The following is a 17,252-nucleotide window of genomic DNA, read 5'->3' on the forward strand; positions in this document are numbered from 1 at the left end:
TTACTCATGAAAGAATCGTAGAACTAAAACTTAATAGGCGAACAGAATCATGCCGATTCACTGCACATACTGTGGGAATTCTCCACTTCAAAATACATCGGCGATGTCATCGCGAACAGAGCATGCACTTCCGATATCGTTTTCACAGAAATGTGGCCAAATTTTCAAGAACTAATTTCTGAAAGTAGTCCCTAAAGCCCTTATGACTACCACTGAAACGAACTGGTGATAATATCGCCTACCAGACTACCGTAGTACTAGCCCGTAGCCAGGTAAATAGCGGGCCATCGTCATCGAGCTGAGTGTCATGAGCTCCAGCCTCCAGGAGTAAACAACATGCCACCATTTTGTCTCCGCTTCGGTATTTCGTAGGCCGCTTATAATGCACCTTCTCAATTAAAACGAACATAATAAGGCCTTACATCGTTGATTGAATAGGAACACCACACAAAACACAATAAAGTGGGGGTACAATCGATTACGAAGCTGAAGTGAACAGTGATTTATTCCTGGAGCTACTGCTTTTGTTGCGTAGCTGCCATGTTTTAAGAACTGGCAAATAGGAGACTTCATTGATGGCTGACGTCATCGGGCGGGAATTTGAATCGGCAGAAATAATTAAAAGGCAGGTAGCGCCCTCTCCTGTTAAAATTTTGAACTTTTTCTCAATAAAATAGATTTTCAAGAATTTTATCTTAATATTAGAGCATATTTCGACTAATTCTGCTGCTCCTAGGCCGATATAGGCCAGTTTCCTTCATGCGCTCTTGCTCGCAGGAAGTAGGTCGAATGGCGACAAATTTTGTTTTGAAAGTAGAGTTTGACCAGAAGTATCCAGAAATGCAAAATTGAAGTATCTAGGTCTTACGGTTACAAAATGTGCACCATGGGTTTAACGGACGGACGGATGGATGGACTGACAGACGGACGCCACTGAGCAGCTTATTTGACAAGCTCAGCTGACTTTGTCAGCTGAGCTAAAAACCTTTTGAACGAATTCCACATGGGCTGTGGTGGGATCCGAAGATATGTTTTTATGGGGTACTATTGGTTTTGCAGATCTTCTGGTTTTTTCTAACGAATAATAAGATGTGCCATGTGACCAAATATTCTCAACTTTTTGTGATCATTTTCCTCCTTATTCCGAGTCTAAAACAGATCAATTTGAACTGTTGATAGGCCTACGCCGTTAAAAATTTTGCCCCACCTGGAAAAATTGGCATCTGGGTATGTGGGTATGTGGTATGTGGTTTTAGATACTGCCACACAAAACTCACTTATTCTGAAGAATTCAAACCCACTGTGCCCTAAGCTAATAAGCGCGCAGCAGAAAAGCCAGGCTTTTCTGCGAAGCGCTACTATGGTTAACGTGCATACAACGTATCCAATGTAAACAATGTTTCTCAAATCCATGGATTCGTTTCAAATGGCTTAAATTTGACTTAAAATGGCCGCCAGAAGAGATAAACGCGCGAATGAAGCAACTCGACTATTCTGAGCTCCGAGAGAGAACCACACGATTATTCTCACTGTTTTTTAATCAAACTTCAATTTCTTGGGGGTTCGGGGGGGGGGGGGGGGTTTCCCCCCGACATACACTGTTTTGATTTTTGAGACTTTAGTAATAATATCCAAAGGACGCTTAAAATGGATATAATCCCAAATAATCAAGCACAAACCGGGCAGGCGTTTCGAGAAAAAATTTTTTTGTTGAGATTTCAAAAAACCTTTTGAACGAATTCCACATGGGCTGTGGTGGGATCCCAAGATATGTTTTTATGGGGTACTATTGGTTTTGTAGATCTTCTGGTTTTTTCTAACGAATAATCAATATTCGCTAGCAGGCTTTTTATGCTCCCAGATATGAAGAGGGTTCTATGTTCCTCAGGTTCTTTGTTCATCAGTCTGGTGTTCCTCAAGAGTCAAGTGTCTTCCAGTCTCTTGGCCTGCAAAAACCCTTGCCAACCAATTTTTTATGCATTAACCATTCAGCAACATGTTGGTGGGGGAAAAACCTGATCCCTGACCCCTTGAATTGGTTGCTCAGGTACGACCACAAGCAATTGTCTCAAGGAAGCCACCGCGTACGACCTCTTGGCAGTCTTGCCAATATCAAGCAAGTGAAAAGGAAGGATAATAATGGTCGAGGGTTGGAGTTAGGGTACCATCAAAGGAGTACCTCTTCCTCTCTCTGGGTTAAACGTGTCAAAGGACTATGAAGATTTAGGGGTTCCACTCGAGCGCCCCGGGGTAAGCAGCTCGGAAGGACTTATTGAGAGGCCAATAGGGGCTTTGAGGGGCCTTCCCCCAATGCACTGGCTAAAACATGTCAGAAGGACGGGGGTGGGGGGGGGGCTCTCCATGTCGACAGTTGCGCGAGTTCAATAGAGCTTGTACTTTACATTAGAATCTGCCAGAGTGCCAGAGTACGATAGTCCGGACATAGTCCATTTCTTTGCCGGTTATTATGATGATGGAGTCGAGTTACTGCTAAAGAGATACACGGAGAAAACTGTCTATCAAAAAAAAATGGCGGAAGAAACTATAGCAGGTTCCCAACCAGGGGGTCTGGGGGGGGTTTCCCCCCCGCTTACTGGACTTTGCGCAATATTTCGCCAAAAAAGTATTCTACGCAACGGTCCCTAGGTGACTTTTCCTATTCATAATACACAGCCTGTCCATCCTAGATCGTGGTTACATGGGGAGTAATCGTTGTAAAATTAGGCCAAACGCAAAGACAGTTAACCCGGGTACCACTATGTTGACGATGCGAACAAGCCGTGTAAGTCATTATCAGCATTTTTTTCATTGAACATTTGCGGGTACAGCGTCACAGGGAGCAGCATTGAACGGTAAACAGGTTCACATCATATTCAGACAACGGCTTGTAACGGCCATACAGGAAACGATTCGTATCAAAAATCGACGATCACAACTATTCGTTTGCTGAGAGTATACATTACGCGCATACATTACATTCAGACATTTGAGCTTCCAAGCTTTGAGAAATAACAGGTCATGTGCGAATTTGGCATGTAATTTTGGTAATTTACGTGAGTACATTTTCAACCCCGAAAAGTGTGAAGTGAAGTTATGCTTTTATTTAGTAAAAATTGGCAGGCATGTCCAACAAGACATCATGACATGTGTCTCAGCTGCCTGGGTGGGTGTGGGTCATCACTCAAAAGTCGTTCTCTGCAATGCATGCAAGCACTGCGTGTGTGTTTGACCATAGGCCCCTGAATGCTAATTAGCGGGATTATCGGCTAAACAATGGATCAGGGTTCGCCAGTCTACCTCTCTGGCTGGGCACCACCTCCACAGCTAGGAACCTCTCTGACCAGGCACCACGGATGCGCATGCTCCGTTTGGATCTATTCCGTTTCCGTTTTGATCACTTCCGGTAACGCAGGCGCATTGAAGTTGAGGAAAATATGGTGGTGCCTGGCTGTGGAGGTAACCTGCTCTCGACCATTTCAAGAGAAAAGACTATGAAATGTTCTGTTATTAACACAGTTTACCCAATATTGAACAGACTCAAAGTTTTATTTGTTCAAGTAATCAAATGTATAAGGCCAGGGACACATACAATGCTTTTTTCACTTGGTGGTGCCTGGCTGTGGAGGTAACCTGCTCTCTACCATTTCAAGAGAAATGACTACGTTATTGTTCGATTATTAAGGCAGTTTGCCCAATATTGAACAGATTCAAAGTTTTATTTTGTTCTGGCGATCAACGAATTGACAAGATGACGATAAGAACTATGCCAGAGGTTAATTACTTTATGAAGAGGACTGTATATTTATATGGTACAAGCTATCATAAGATACCTACAATTCACTATAGCTGTAAATGCTTCAGCCTAGAGCCAGCGGCTCCGTACTAGTTTTACACACGATTGCGGTGTCTCTTCTCCGGCATCTACAACAGGCTATCCTCCGTCTCGTGTTCGATTGCAGACTTCGGTATTCCAGCCCGGAACGTCAGTAGAAGGGCGTAGTAGATTATATATATATATCAAATTATTTTCCCACCAAGGGGAATATATCAATACAAGTTTTTTCCGCTAAGGGATATATACTAAAATGCTTCTCACAACTCAAAGCGTGCTACAACACAAACAGTCTGTAACATTGACTCAGGCTGACTGAAGCAACCTGACCGCTAGCTAGGACTATATAAATGACTTCGACTCAACCGGTTCTGCCCAGATGGCAACAGACTAGTCCTAACTAGCCGGCAGGTCGTAACAATAAACTAGCCAGTAAATTAAGAATACTATACCGCCACGGGTATTCTATAAACGGGGAGGGACGTCAACAGCAAGGCCTCGTCCTTCTCGATCTCTGCAGGGCGGATTCGTCCAAATCGTCAACACGGCTTCTGGCGTAAGCGGAGAGACAGTGATGGAATCACACCCACTGGCTTCTAACTATATAACTATCAAACAGTCACCTGAATTCAACATACACAGATTAAAACGTGGGTTAACACAACATCTTTTTAGTCCCAAAATACAACTGGGTTTTTATATAATGGTTTTCCAGAAAAATCCGTTCGCACGGTCTATAATTATTAAAGTCTATATAACAGGTTCGAGTATGTCCAATAACACCAATGGACTAAAATACTAAACGATAACGATTCATTCTAACCGAGAATCAACAACATTACAGCCCATTCATCGAAAATAGGCCTAAAAGAGTGGAGTGGAAAGTTGCTCAGGTCGACCTGATCTACGCGAGCCTATTCGAAGCACCTGGTCCGCAAAGACCAGAATGCACCTTCAAACATTAATACACCCCCCTTTTAGACCCCTTCTCAAACTATAGAAAACCATGTCAATTAAATGCACAGATAGCTATACATTAGCGAGAGGAAGACACAAACTGGTGATACGTTTACAAACACAGCACGATACACACGGTCAGTGCATCGGCCGTATACAAATGTACGTAAAGCGTGAAAGGCTTCACACCGGTAAAATTATGGCATTTTCCATTCTATCGGTAAAGTACGGCGTGAATCAATCATAAAAACGTTACCACCATTTCAACGCTGCTTCAACCATTTCAACCATCTCGCTACGAACTTCTGGGCGTTGTCATCTATAGAATAGTACAGAACCGGCGGCGATCCTCACTCAATCGCGGACGGAGTCGAAGTGCTGTCTTGAACACACATGCCCATGGGTGTTACCTAAGTCTCGCCAACATCTCGCAAAATCTCGGTAAACAATTTTTTGGCGCGGAAATAATAATACAATAACGGGGTCAAACCGGGTCAAGGGAGAAGTCAGCTGATCGCAATAACAAACGATCACTGATCGTCACAACACCCCTCCCCGTGACATGATCCGAGTTAGCCATGTCACAATATATATATACATGTAGTTCCTCAGAACTTAACCTACTTCTTGTCGTCTGCTTTTTCGGTAGTCGTCTCACCATCGGCTGCAATCAACGGAACAAGGCGCGTGATAGGACGTCGATACGTTTTTCCTCTGGACAAGACTGTCGCTGTTCTTATATGACCATCAGAACCTCTATCTACTTCAGTGACTTTTCCAATCGGCCAGCTCCAACGGGGGCAACCTTGCTCCTGCAGGACAACGACATCATCGACTGCCAAATCAGAATGGACTTCTCTCCATTTTCCTCTCTGCTGTTGGAGAGTCAAATACTCCTTCTGCCATCTAACCCAGAACCTGTACAACATGTCTTGGACTAGGCGCCATCGATGTCGTGGATGAGACTGACTACAACCCACGACATCGATGGCGCCTAGTCCAAGACATGTTGTACAGGTTCTGGGTTAGATGGCAGAAGGAGTATTTGACTCTCCAACAGCAGAGAGGAAAATGGAGAGAAGTCCATTCTGATTTGGCAGTCGATGATGTCGTTGTCCTGCAGGAGCAAGGTTGCCCCCGTTGGAGCTGGCCGATTGGAAAAGTCACTGAAGTAGAGAGAGGTTCTGATGGTCATATAAGAACAGCGACAGTCTTGTCCAGAGGAAAAACGTATCGACGTCCTATCACGCGCCTTGTTCCGTTGATTGCAGCCGATGGTGAGACGACTACCGAAAAAGCAGACGACAAGAAGTAGGTTAAGTTCTGAGGAACTACATGTATATATATATTGTGACATGGCTAACTCGGATCATGTCACGGGGAGGGGTGTTGTGACGATCAGTGATCGTTTGTTATTGCGATCAGCTGACTTCTCCCTTGACCCGGTTTGACCCCGTTATTGTATTATTATTTCCGCGCCAAAAAATTGTTTACCGAGATTTTGCGAGATGTTGGCGAGACTTAGGTAACACCCATGGGCATGTGTGTTCAAGACAGCACTTCGACTCCGTCCGCGATTGAGTGAGGATCGCCGCCGGTTCTGTACTATTCTATAGATGACAACGCCCAGAAGTTCGTAGCGAGATGGTTGAAATGGTTGAAGCAGCGTTGAAATGGTGGTAACGTTTTTATGATTGATTCACGCCGTACTTTACCGATAGAATGGAAAATGCCATAATTTTACCGGTGTGAAGCCTTTCACGCTTTACGTACATTTGTATACGGCCGATGCACTGACCGTGTGTATCGTGCTGTGTTTGTAAACGTATCACCAGTTTGTGTCTTCCTCTCGCTAATGTATAGCTATCTGTGCATTTAATTGACATGGTTTTCTATAGTTTGAGAAGGGGTCTAAAAGGGGGGTGTATTAATGTTTGAAGGTGCATTCTGGTCTTTGCGGACCAGGTGCTTCGAATAGGCTCGCGTAGATCAGGTCGACCTGAGCAACTTTCCACTCCACTCTTTTAGGCCTATTTTCGATGAATGGGCTGTAATGTTGTTGATTCTCGGTTAGAATGAATCGTTATCGTTTAGTATTTTAGTCCATTGGTGTTATTGGACATACTCGAACCTGTTATATAGACTTTAATAATTATAGACCGTGCGAACGGATTTTTCTGGAAAACCATTATATAAAAACCCAGTTGTATTTTGGGACTAAAAAGATGTTGTGTTAACCCACGTTTTAATCTGTGTAAATTGAATTCAGGTGACTGTTTGATAGTTATATAGTTAGAAGCCAGTGGGTGTGATTCCATCACTGTCTCTCCGCTTACGCCAGAAGCCGTGTTGACGATTTGGACGAATCCGCCCTGCAGAGATCGAGAAGGACGAGGCCTTGCTGTTGACGTCCCTCCCCGTTTATAGAATACCCGTGGCGGTATAGTATTCTTAATTTACTGGCTAGTTTATTGTTACGACCTGCCGGCTAGTTAGGACTAGTCTGTTGCCATCTGGGCAGAACCGGTTGAGTCGAAGTCATTTATATAGTCCTAGCTAGCGGTCAGGTTGCTTCAGTCAGCCTGAGTCAATGTTACAGACTGTTTGTGTTGTAGCACGCTTTGAGTTGTGAGAAGCATTTTAGTATATATCCCTTAGCGGAAAAAACTTGTATTGATATATTCCCCTTGGTGGGAAAATAATTTGATATATATATATAATCTACTACGCCCTTCTACTGACGTTCCGGGCTGGAATACCGAAGTCTGCAATCGAACACGAGACGGAGGATAGCCTGTTGTAGATGCCGGAGAAGAGACACCGCAATCGTGTGTAAAACTAGTACGGAGCCGCTGGCTCTAGGCTGAAGCATTTACAGCTATAGTGAATTGTAGGTATCTTATGATAGCTTGTACCATATAAATATACAGTCCTCTTCATAAAGTAATTAACCTCTGGCATAGTTCTTATCGTCATCTTGTCAATTCGTTGATCGCCAGAACATGGTCTCTCCGACCGGATTATTTTGATTGCTCCTTTGTTATTCATTGATGATTGAGATACCTACAATTTACACTTTCTCTGTGAAGTCAGTAGTTGTTGGATGACCGTGGTGCTTTGATGCACTGTTACCAAGATATTGAGAGTATTACTGCCGTTATTTGAGGGTCAATTGTACATCCTAGTATTCCCAATACTGCATAGTATTAGCAGTGGAATTCGTATATAGTGTGCATCCACGTATATTTGGTGTACATTGTGAATTTGCAGTTGGTATAAGCGATGTCTGGTGCTGTTCGGAGGTCGACGCGAATCAAGAAGAAGCCTGCATATCTTCAAGATTACGAGTGGGAAAATATCCGAGAAGATCAACCTGAGATGGAACCGAAGCAGCCACAAACATTGGATCTCCGTCCAGGTGAGGTACTTGAAACACAACCTTCGACCACGTCACAACCCGGTAGTAAGATGACCGCGGCAACTACGTCTGGAACCAGTAATAGAGGGCAGTTTGCTACTGCTTTGGACCCTGAGAACTCGGACACGATTGCTTGTTGGTTAGAAGATGAGCGGCAGTTGTTAGGTGCCAGAATTAATGACATGTCGTCTGAGTTGAGAAAGCTTTTAGGAGATCGTGGTAGTAGAACTAAGATGCAGAGATTGGTAGAACGCTTGAAGTCATCTTCTCGTGATGTTTATTCTGTAGTTGACAGACTGACACAGTTGACTACGAGCGTGGACCGGATGAAGCGCCTTGTAGACTGGGGCCGTCAGGCTAATAGCATCGTCGAGCAGTTAGAAGATGAGGTCATCGACCAGATTGAAGAGCGTGCAGACGAGGCTCCTTCAATGACGCCGTCATTGCTTGCTCAGGGTGACCCAGACACCAGACACCAGAAACCAGAAGAAGATAATCTTCCTGAAGATGAAGAAGATGAAGACGACTTTGATGACGCGAAGAGTGACCAGTCACATCAGTCAACGCAGTCTAACCGTTCACAGTTGGCGAAAGTAAAGGCAGAGTTGGCGATGCTGAAGGTCAAACAAGAGAAGCAGAGGTACGTCGAACAGCTGCGCATCCAGGAAGCTCAACAGAAGTTGGCCTTGGCGAAGGCCGAGGATGAGGCTGAGAGCGCGAAGTTAGAGGCTCAGCTGCTGGCCGAGTTGGATGGCAGAGGCATCGCTAAGCCTACCATGCCTACCAAGCCTGTCGTCTTCACGTTACCGCCTAGAAAGCAAAGAGCGACTCAATTTTTTCCTGTAGATTTCAGCCCAGCAGGGGAAAAGCACCAGATGACAGGGAAGAGACGGTCTGCATCCGCACACAATAGTTGGATCCAGCAGGTTCAAGCTCAGGACCTGGCGAGCTTGAAGTTTCCTATCCTATCCAGCAGTAATGAGAAGGTGGGTGAGAAGCCTGTTTTGCAGCCCTTTGGTGTCCTAGCAGCTTCAAAGTTGAACCCGATTGACGAGTTAGTGCAGTCGATTGAGGAATCTACACCGATGCCAAGACCACAGCATTCCTCCACTCCAGCCAAAGATGTTCCAGAAGTTACACCTGCCGAGACGAAAGAGATACAGCGCTTCTTCCAGGGTCTGGCAAAACCTCATCTACCGAAATTCGATGGCAACAGAGACCGATTCGAAGACTGGAGGGCGCAGTACGAGGTATTTGTTGAACAATCTCAGGTACCAGTAAAATTCAAGATGATAATGTTGAAAAATGCCTTGTCGGGTCATCCCCTTAGGTTAATCAGCAACCTGGGGTATACGGCAGCACAATATAAGATGGCTATTTTTAAACTTGACCAGCGCTATGGGGGGGAAACTCGTACACTAAAGAAATACTTAGATCGGTTGCTAACTTGGAAGGAGGTGTCCGAGGGTGACTTGCGAGCCTTAGAAGAATTGTCTAACCAGATGTGCGACGTAATCTCCAAACTCGATGACACTGACCATGCCCGGGAGTTAATTGGTAACACCGTCTTGTATACTTTAGTGAAGCAAAAGGTTCCACACTCTCTCCTAGTGAAGTATGCAGAGCAGCGCAGTACAAATGCCCAGGATGGTTTGGCTGTATTCACGAAGTGGTTCAACCGGCAAGTTTGCTTGATGTTGGAGATGTCCGAGCTGCGTGCTCCTTGTACCAAGGAAAAAACTGCTGAACAGCCACACAGTAAAAGAAAGTCTGAGAGTAATAAAAGCCATTCTTATGCCGTTTCAGCCACTGACACTAAGAAGACAACTACTTCCCAGTCGAAGCCTGTCGAACAGAAGGATGACAAGCGCCAGGGAACAGAGTTCGAATGCCCGTTATGCAAGGGCAGTCATCATGTGGTGAGATGCCAGTTGTGGAAGCCAGCCTCCACCGAAGAGCGATGGAAAATAGCGAAGGAAAAAGCCTTATGTTACAAGTGCCTGTGTGGGAAACACATGGCGAAGAATTGCACGAAGGAGCCCCGGAAGTGCGAGATAGACGGATGCCAGCGGACCCACCATCGACATCTGCACAAGAAAGAAACCAAGACAGAAGCTGCCAAGAAGAACACACCTGAGCCTGTTGGGTGTTTTGGAATTGCTGGGAATGGTCAGGTACGTCTGAATAAAGTATCATTAAGAGTTTTACCTGTTCTTGTTGCAGATGTTGATGGTCAGATGAGAAGATTGAACGCCTTCCTCGATGATGGGTCCGACTCCTCCTACGTTCGTCGATCCGTCCTGTCTGAGCTGGGGATTTCCAGAATTGAGGACCACACGATCACCATGTCAACTATGACGACGACTGGTACAAAGGTCAAGAGTGGTACAGTAACCCTGTCGGTGGAGAGTTTGAATGGCAACCTAAGGGTAAGACTGGGCTGTAGAATTTTGGATCGCCTATGCGAGGGGGTGCGTCCTCAGAATTGGGGCATGAACAAAAATAGATGGTCTCATTTGGCAGATATTGACTTCCCGAGAATTGATGGTGCAGAGACTGTAGACATAGTAATAGGATCCGATCATCCCGAGCTGACGATGTCTTTAGAGGAGGTCGCAGGACAACCAGGAGAGCCGGTAGCACGTCTTACTCCCCTTGGTTGGACTTGCACTGGGATGCTAGGGACGTCTTCCCAGGACCAGGATGAGATAGGTGGCTATGCAGCCACTTGTTCAGTTATGTCAGATATTCACTTAGATAGCTGTTTACGTGCGTTATGGAACCAAGATTTGATGACCGATGGTAAAGAGACAGAGTTTACACCCGAAGAGCAGAGGATTATAGATGGTGTTGAAGCTTCAAAGGTGTACCACAGGGAGCAGGGATGTTACGAGGTTTCCATCCCATGGATAGATGGCAGTCCGGAACTTCCATGTAACTACGAGATCGCCCGTCGCCGCCTGGTGTCCTTGGAGAGAACCTTGATGAAGAAACCGAAACTGGCGGAGAAGTACAAAGACGGGATGAAGCAAAACATCGAGAAGAGACACCGCAATCGTGTGTAAAACTAGTACGGAGCCGCTGGCTCTAGGCTGAAGCATTTACAGCTATAGTGAATTGTAGGTATCTTATGATAGCTTGTACCATATAAATATACAGTCCTCTTCATAAAGTAATTAACCTCTGGCATAGTTCTTATCGTCATCTTGTCAATTCGTTGATCGCCAGAACATATTTATCAAAGTTATCAATTGTATAAGGCCAGGGAAACATACACTGCTTTTTTCACTTGGTGGTGCCTGGCTGTGGAGGTAACCTGCTCTCGACCATTTCAAGAGAAATGACTATGAAATGTTCTGTAATTAACACAGTTTACCCAATATTGAACAGATTGGGTTATTGATCAGTTTGGAAGAAACTTCTTTGAAATATTCAATATTGGGTGGATTGTGGTAATAACTTTATAGTCATTTTACTTAAAAAGTCAAGAGTGGTATTCATTTATTGTAGTCACAGTGTAAAATGTTCAATTCTCATCAGGAGGTTTTTATTAATAGATATGCGAATGTGTCCACTGAACAAAATTGTTGTAATTCAAATGATGTCTATTGATTGATTAATAAATACATCTTTAAAACTAAATCGTGTGGTCATTTCATTACTTGGACCCTTCAGCCTGGAAATTCTTCTTCTTTGTGTTCATTTCCATCTAACAGACTCTCCAGACTTACTAGTAATCAGAAGCGGAGTTGGTGTTCGTCAGCCGGTCAAGTCTCCCTCCTCAACGCTGCAAGCGTTGGGCATCTTCCCAGGATGCGCTCTTCAGTCATTGGCTCGATCTGGGGGGTGTCGCTATCTCCTTACTCCTAAACAGAAGCCTGGAACAAGCTGGACATCGGGCAGCAAACCCAATATTAATGTGCTCAGAACACTTCTCAAGTAATTAGTGTTTCAGAGTGATCTATAGCCTATACCTAATACAATAGTGATGGTTTCGGGCAGGGCTTAGAGGAGGCTTAGAGTAACGAGACTAGTATATAGCAGGCCCGGGAAAGCAGGGGCGTAGGTAGCAGAGGGGGGGGGGAAATGCCCCCTCCCCCGAGGTCACCAAAATATGTGTTTTTGGCCAAAAGATTTCATAAAGGGTCATTTTGTCCCCCAGAGAGCCTTTTGCCCCCCCCGCCAGACCAAAAAGCTAGCTACGCCCCTGGCCCTGCAGGTGTATAGTATAATTTACTCTAAGTAAGGGCAGGGCAATAAGGAAAGGTGCTATGCTGCATGTAGGCCCCATTGTATTCTATAACAAAGAAACCCAACATATGATTTAAAGGTGCCGGTGTAATAGAATCAGATGCCCCCTGATATTAAATGCCCTCAACAATAGAACACCGGCACCATTCAATAGGACTCTAAAGAGGCCAAGACCCTTCATCCGAAGAAGAAAAATACAGGCGGGCATCAGGAAAGGGAGGGCATTTGATTCTATCACAGCGGAACAATATATCTCCCTTTTCCCACAAGAACTAATATTCCTCACAAAGGAATTCTAGACTGGACTTAGATTCATGGGGACCAGCATTTCTTTTACACCCGCACGCGGAGCATGAGCTGAGCTACTACTGCACGCCAACATATCAACCAACAGCACCGCCATTTCTTCAAACGGTTGGAAGTGATACTACCAGTCACGTGTGGTTCCTGGTCAGAGAGGTTCCTAGCTGTGGAGGTGGTGCCCAGCCAGAGAGGTAGGCTGGCGGAGGGTGTTGAAACAATGGGATTAGCTAGGAAATAATATATATGGAGTTAAAAAAGTAAAGGTAGGCAAGCGAGGGACCAGATTTGAAGCGAGAGACAGCTCCACTTCGGACCTCTCGTATGACCAGAAAACGCAGAGAAACGGAATATTTTTTGCTCATCACGCCATCTATAACACTCCAATTTTTAATCCCATGCCTTCTGTTAGCCATCAATCGCATATTAACAACATTGTCGGCATTGTTTGATGGTGGTGAAAGCGAATAAATTCAGAAAACTCTCCGTCCACCATCCCCCTCCTTGGTAATCTAATCAAAATGACGCCAGCATCGCACCGCAGTGAAGGGAATCCCGCGCGCTGATTGGCTTTTTGCTTGTAAACAGCGACCTGGCAGAATTATGTGTTTATTTCTAGCCAATCAGCGCACGGGACTCCATTCACTGCGAGTTCAGGTTACCAAGGAGGGGGATGGTGGACGGAGAGTTTTCTGAATTTATTCGCTTTCACCACCATCAAACGATGCCGACAATGTTGTTAATAAGCGCTACTATGGTTAACGTGCATACGACGTATCCAATGTAAACAATGTTTCTCAAGTCCATGGATTCGTTTCAAATGGCTTAAATTTGACTTAAAATGGCCGCCAGAAGAGATAAACGCGCGAATGTAGCAACTCGACTATTCTGAGCTCCGAGAGAGAACCACACGATTATTCTCTCTGTTTTTTAATCAAACTTCAATTTCTGGGGGTTTACCCCCCGACATATGTGTTTTGATTTTTGAGACTTTAGTAATGATATCCAAAAGATGCTTAAAATGGATATAATCCCGAAATAATGAAGCAAAAGACGGGCAGGCGTTCCGAAAAAAAAAATGTTATTTTGAGATTTCAATAAACCTTTTGAATGAATTCCACATGGGCCGTGGTGGGATCCGAAGACACCTTTAGGAGGAATGCATGTTTTTATGGGGTACCATTGGTTTTGCAGATCTTCTGTTTTTTTCTAAAGAATAATCAATATTCGCTAGCAGGCTTTTTATGCTCCCAGGTATGAAGAGGGTTCTATGTTCCTTGAGTTCTTTGTTCATCAGTCTGGTGTTCCTCAAGAGTAAAGTGTCTTCAAGTCTCTTGGCCAGCAAAAACCCTTTCCAACCAATTTTTTATGCATTAACCATTCGGCAACATGTTGGTGGGGGAAAAACCTGATCCCTAGATCCCTGACCCCTTGAATTGGTTGCCCAGGTACGACCACAAGCAATTGCCTCAAGGAAGACACCAGTACGACCTCGTGGGAGTCTTGCCAATATCATGCCAGTGAAAAGGAAGGGTAATCATGATGGTTGAGGGTTGCAGTTAGGGTACCATCAAAGGAGTACCTCTTCCTCGCTCTGTCAAAGGACTGCACCATCATGAAGGTTTGGGGGTTCCACTCGAGCGCCCCAGGGTAAGCAGCTCGGAAGGACTTATTGAGAGGCCAATAGGGGGTTTGGGGGCCTTCCCCCCAATGCACTGGCTAAAACATGTCAGAAGGACGGGGGTTGGGGGGGGGAGGGGCTCTCCATGGCGACAGTTGCGCGAGTTCAATAGAGCTTGCACTTTACATTAGAATCTGCCAGAGTCCCAGACTACGATAGTCTGGACACCTTTCGGGGGGGGGACATTTTCCATTTCTTTGCCGGCTATTATGACGATGGAGTTGAGTTACTGCTAATGCGATACACGGAGAAAAATGTTTATCAAAACAAAAAATTGGCGGAAGGAACTATAGCAGGGTCCCAACCAGGGGGTTTGGGGGGTTTCCCCCCAACCTAAGGCGCTGCGCGCTTACTAGGGCACTGCACTGATAATATTATTTCCTAGCTAATCCCATTGTTTAGCTCAATAATCCCGCTAATTAGCATTCAGGGGCCTATGGTTTGACGTACCGGGGTAAAACGTAATGGTCGCTCCCCCATTTCGCTCGTTTCGTTTCGTTGCGCAAAGTCCAGTAAGTCTTTCCCCCCAACCTAAAGGCGCTGTGCGCTTACTAGCCCTGGCCTAGGGCACTGCACTGATAATATTAAGGACGGATCCTTACCCTGTTATTCATGATCTTTCTTGGGATTGTCGATCTATCCTATGGGCACAAATGTTATGACCCCAGCAGTCGTATACTGTGCACTCCGATCCAGCGTATGTCAAACGTACAAGACGTAATATAGTCTGGTGGCTTAATAACACTCACAACCACCTACCTGCGACCCTAGTCATGGTTATCACTGTTATCTGACTTCAGAGCGCGAGTTCACCATACTTCGAAATACTACATGTACTAAGTCCAGTTTACTATTACCTAAATCCCACACTATTTATTGATGACGTCAAGAGTTGCGGGAAATACGGATTGAGTTATTTATTTGCCTGCTTCTCAACGTGCGTAGTTTATTTGTATATTGCATCCTAAGGAAATCAGGGGTTAATGTTCGCTTCTTCGGCATGTGTGCAATATTAACCCCTGATTTCCTCAGGATGCTTGTATTGTTGCGACACAGCCAATGTTATATCCAATCGGCGATTGCAGGTCATGTGATCTTTGAGATTTCGCGGGAAATGAAATTGTAACCAAACGAACTGCATACGTAGTTCAAATGTCGATGATTGCCTGGTGTTTTGGTAGGAGCTCGGGGGGGGACAAAAATTTACTGTTGGATTCGTGGTAGAGCTAGCAGAGTCAGCAGAGTCCGGCATGATGGTAACATTAGAGAAAGGAATAAAAGAAGGGAACATGTGTTTGCATTGAACGTAGAACGGGAACTGACTTATTCTTTATTGTAATATCCTGACAAGCCTTCATGGTAATCACTTGCATACATGAATATATAATGAGCAAACATAGGTGGCAGCACCTTACAGTATAGGAAGGAGATCACCATATTCTAACACCCCCACTTGATCGAAACTTTCTAAGAATAATCTCTAAATAATGCACTTGTGTCTTTAACTTCAAAAACCCTTGGAAACAAAACATCAAAGTACTAAGTAAATCTGTTCAAATGCTATTAAAGATTTTCTAACTAAACATTCTACTACACACGTAATTAGGCTCCATTGTGGTCCTAATCATCTATCTAAGACTCAGTTTGAGCTCCATGGTTTGAGCTGGGATTATTTCAAGTCTCTATTAAAGCGCCAAACCATCTTATTCCTAACCAAACAGGAATTTCTTAAAACCTTCTAACTTGAATCTTGTGGCTGGCTTTGTCATGACATCTGCGATCATACTGGCAGTGGGACAATACTCAAGCTTGATTTTTCCACCGCTTGAAGCAGACCGGATGTAGTGATAACGGATGTCTATGTGCTTGGAGCGTTGGCGGTTTACAGGATTGCGCGCCAGGGCAATTGTACCTTGGTTATCCTCATATATCAACGCTGGCTCATATTCACCATCAACATCAACATCCCGCAACATCTGAGTCAGAAATTGACTCTCCTGGACAGCAGCAGATAAGGCAATGTACTCGGCCTCACACGACGACAATGCTACTGTCGGTTGTTTTCTTGACTTCCAAGAAATTGGCGCACCTTCTTTAGTCAGTGCGAAACAGTACCCAGTTGTACTCCTCCTGTCCTCAGGGGACGATGCCCAATCAGCATCACTATACCCAGTGAGAGAAAGACCATTCTCACATCTTCTGTAGCAAAGTTCATAGTCAATGGTACCCTTCAAATACCTTAAGACATGTTTTGCCGCAGTCATGTGCCCTTGTAGGGGCTTGGATGCATACTGGGACAGTTTGGTGACCACCCAGCATATATCTGGTCTGGTGCATGTCATGAGGTAGATGAGACTGCCAATGATCTCCCTGTACAAACGAGGGTCAGCCCTTTCATCATTTTCATCCACAGTTAATTTCTGTTCTGACGGAGTACATCTAGGCTTACAATCTGACATCCCAAACCTTTCAAGTAGTTTGGTCAAGTACCTCTTCTGATTCATCTTGACACACCCATTTCCTTGCTCGAAATCGATACCAAGGAAATATGCAAGTTTCCCCAGGTCCTTCAGAACAAATTTCTGTTTCAGCTGATTTTTCACACTCGTCATTACAGTATCGCTGCTTGCCGCGATAATCAGATCATCTACCCACACAATGATAATCACCAAATCTTGCTCAGTTTTTCTAACATACACACATGGATCAACTTGACTCTGAGCGAACTTATCCTCAATGAGGTGACCATGCAACAAGCTGTTCCAGTTTCTGCCCGATTGCTTCAGACCATACAGGGATTTATTCAGCTTATA

General features: G+C 44.7%; 1 protein-coding gene across 2 annotated transcripts in view; it reads right to left on the reverse strand.

Annotated features, from left to right (window-relative positions):
• LOC135502981 (adenosine deaminase-like) overlaps positions 1-15,252 on the reverse strand; it is a 110,640-nt gene extending 95,388 nt beyond the window's left edge. Inside the window, exon 1 of one of the 2 annotated variants that reach the window (XM_064796217.1) lies at positions 15,199-15,252. Coding sequence is in view for 1 of the 2 variants with exons in the window: in XM_064796216.1 (XP_064652286.1) it covers positions 15,042-15,053 (12 nt within the window). In the remaining variant the exon portion in view is untranslated. Of the gene's footprint in view, positions 1-15,041 lie in introns of both variants that reach the window. The other variant, XM_064796216.1, reaches the window with a different exon arrangement.
• Positions 15,253-17,252: the final 2,000 nt, after the last annotated feature.

The sequence above is a fragment of the Lineus longissimus genome, chromosome 19 (genome assembly GCF_910592395.1).
Source record: "Lineus longissimus chromosome 19, tnLinLong1.2, whole genome shotgun sequence".
NCBI lineage: Eukaryota > Metazoa > Nemertea > Pilidiophora > Heteronemertea > Lineidae > Lineus > Lineus longissimus.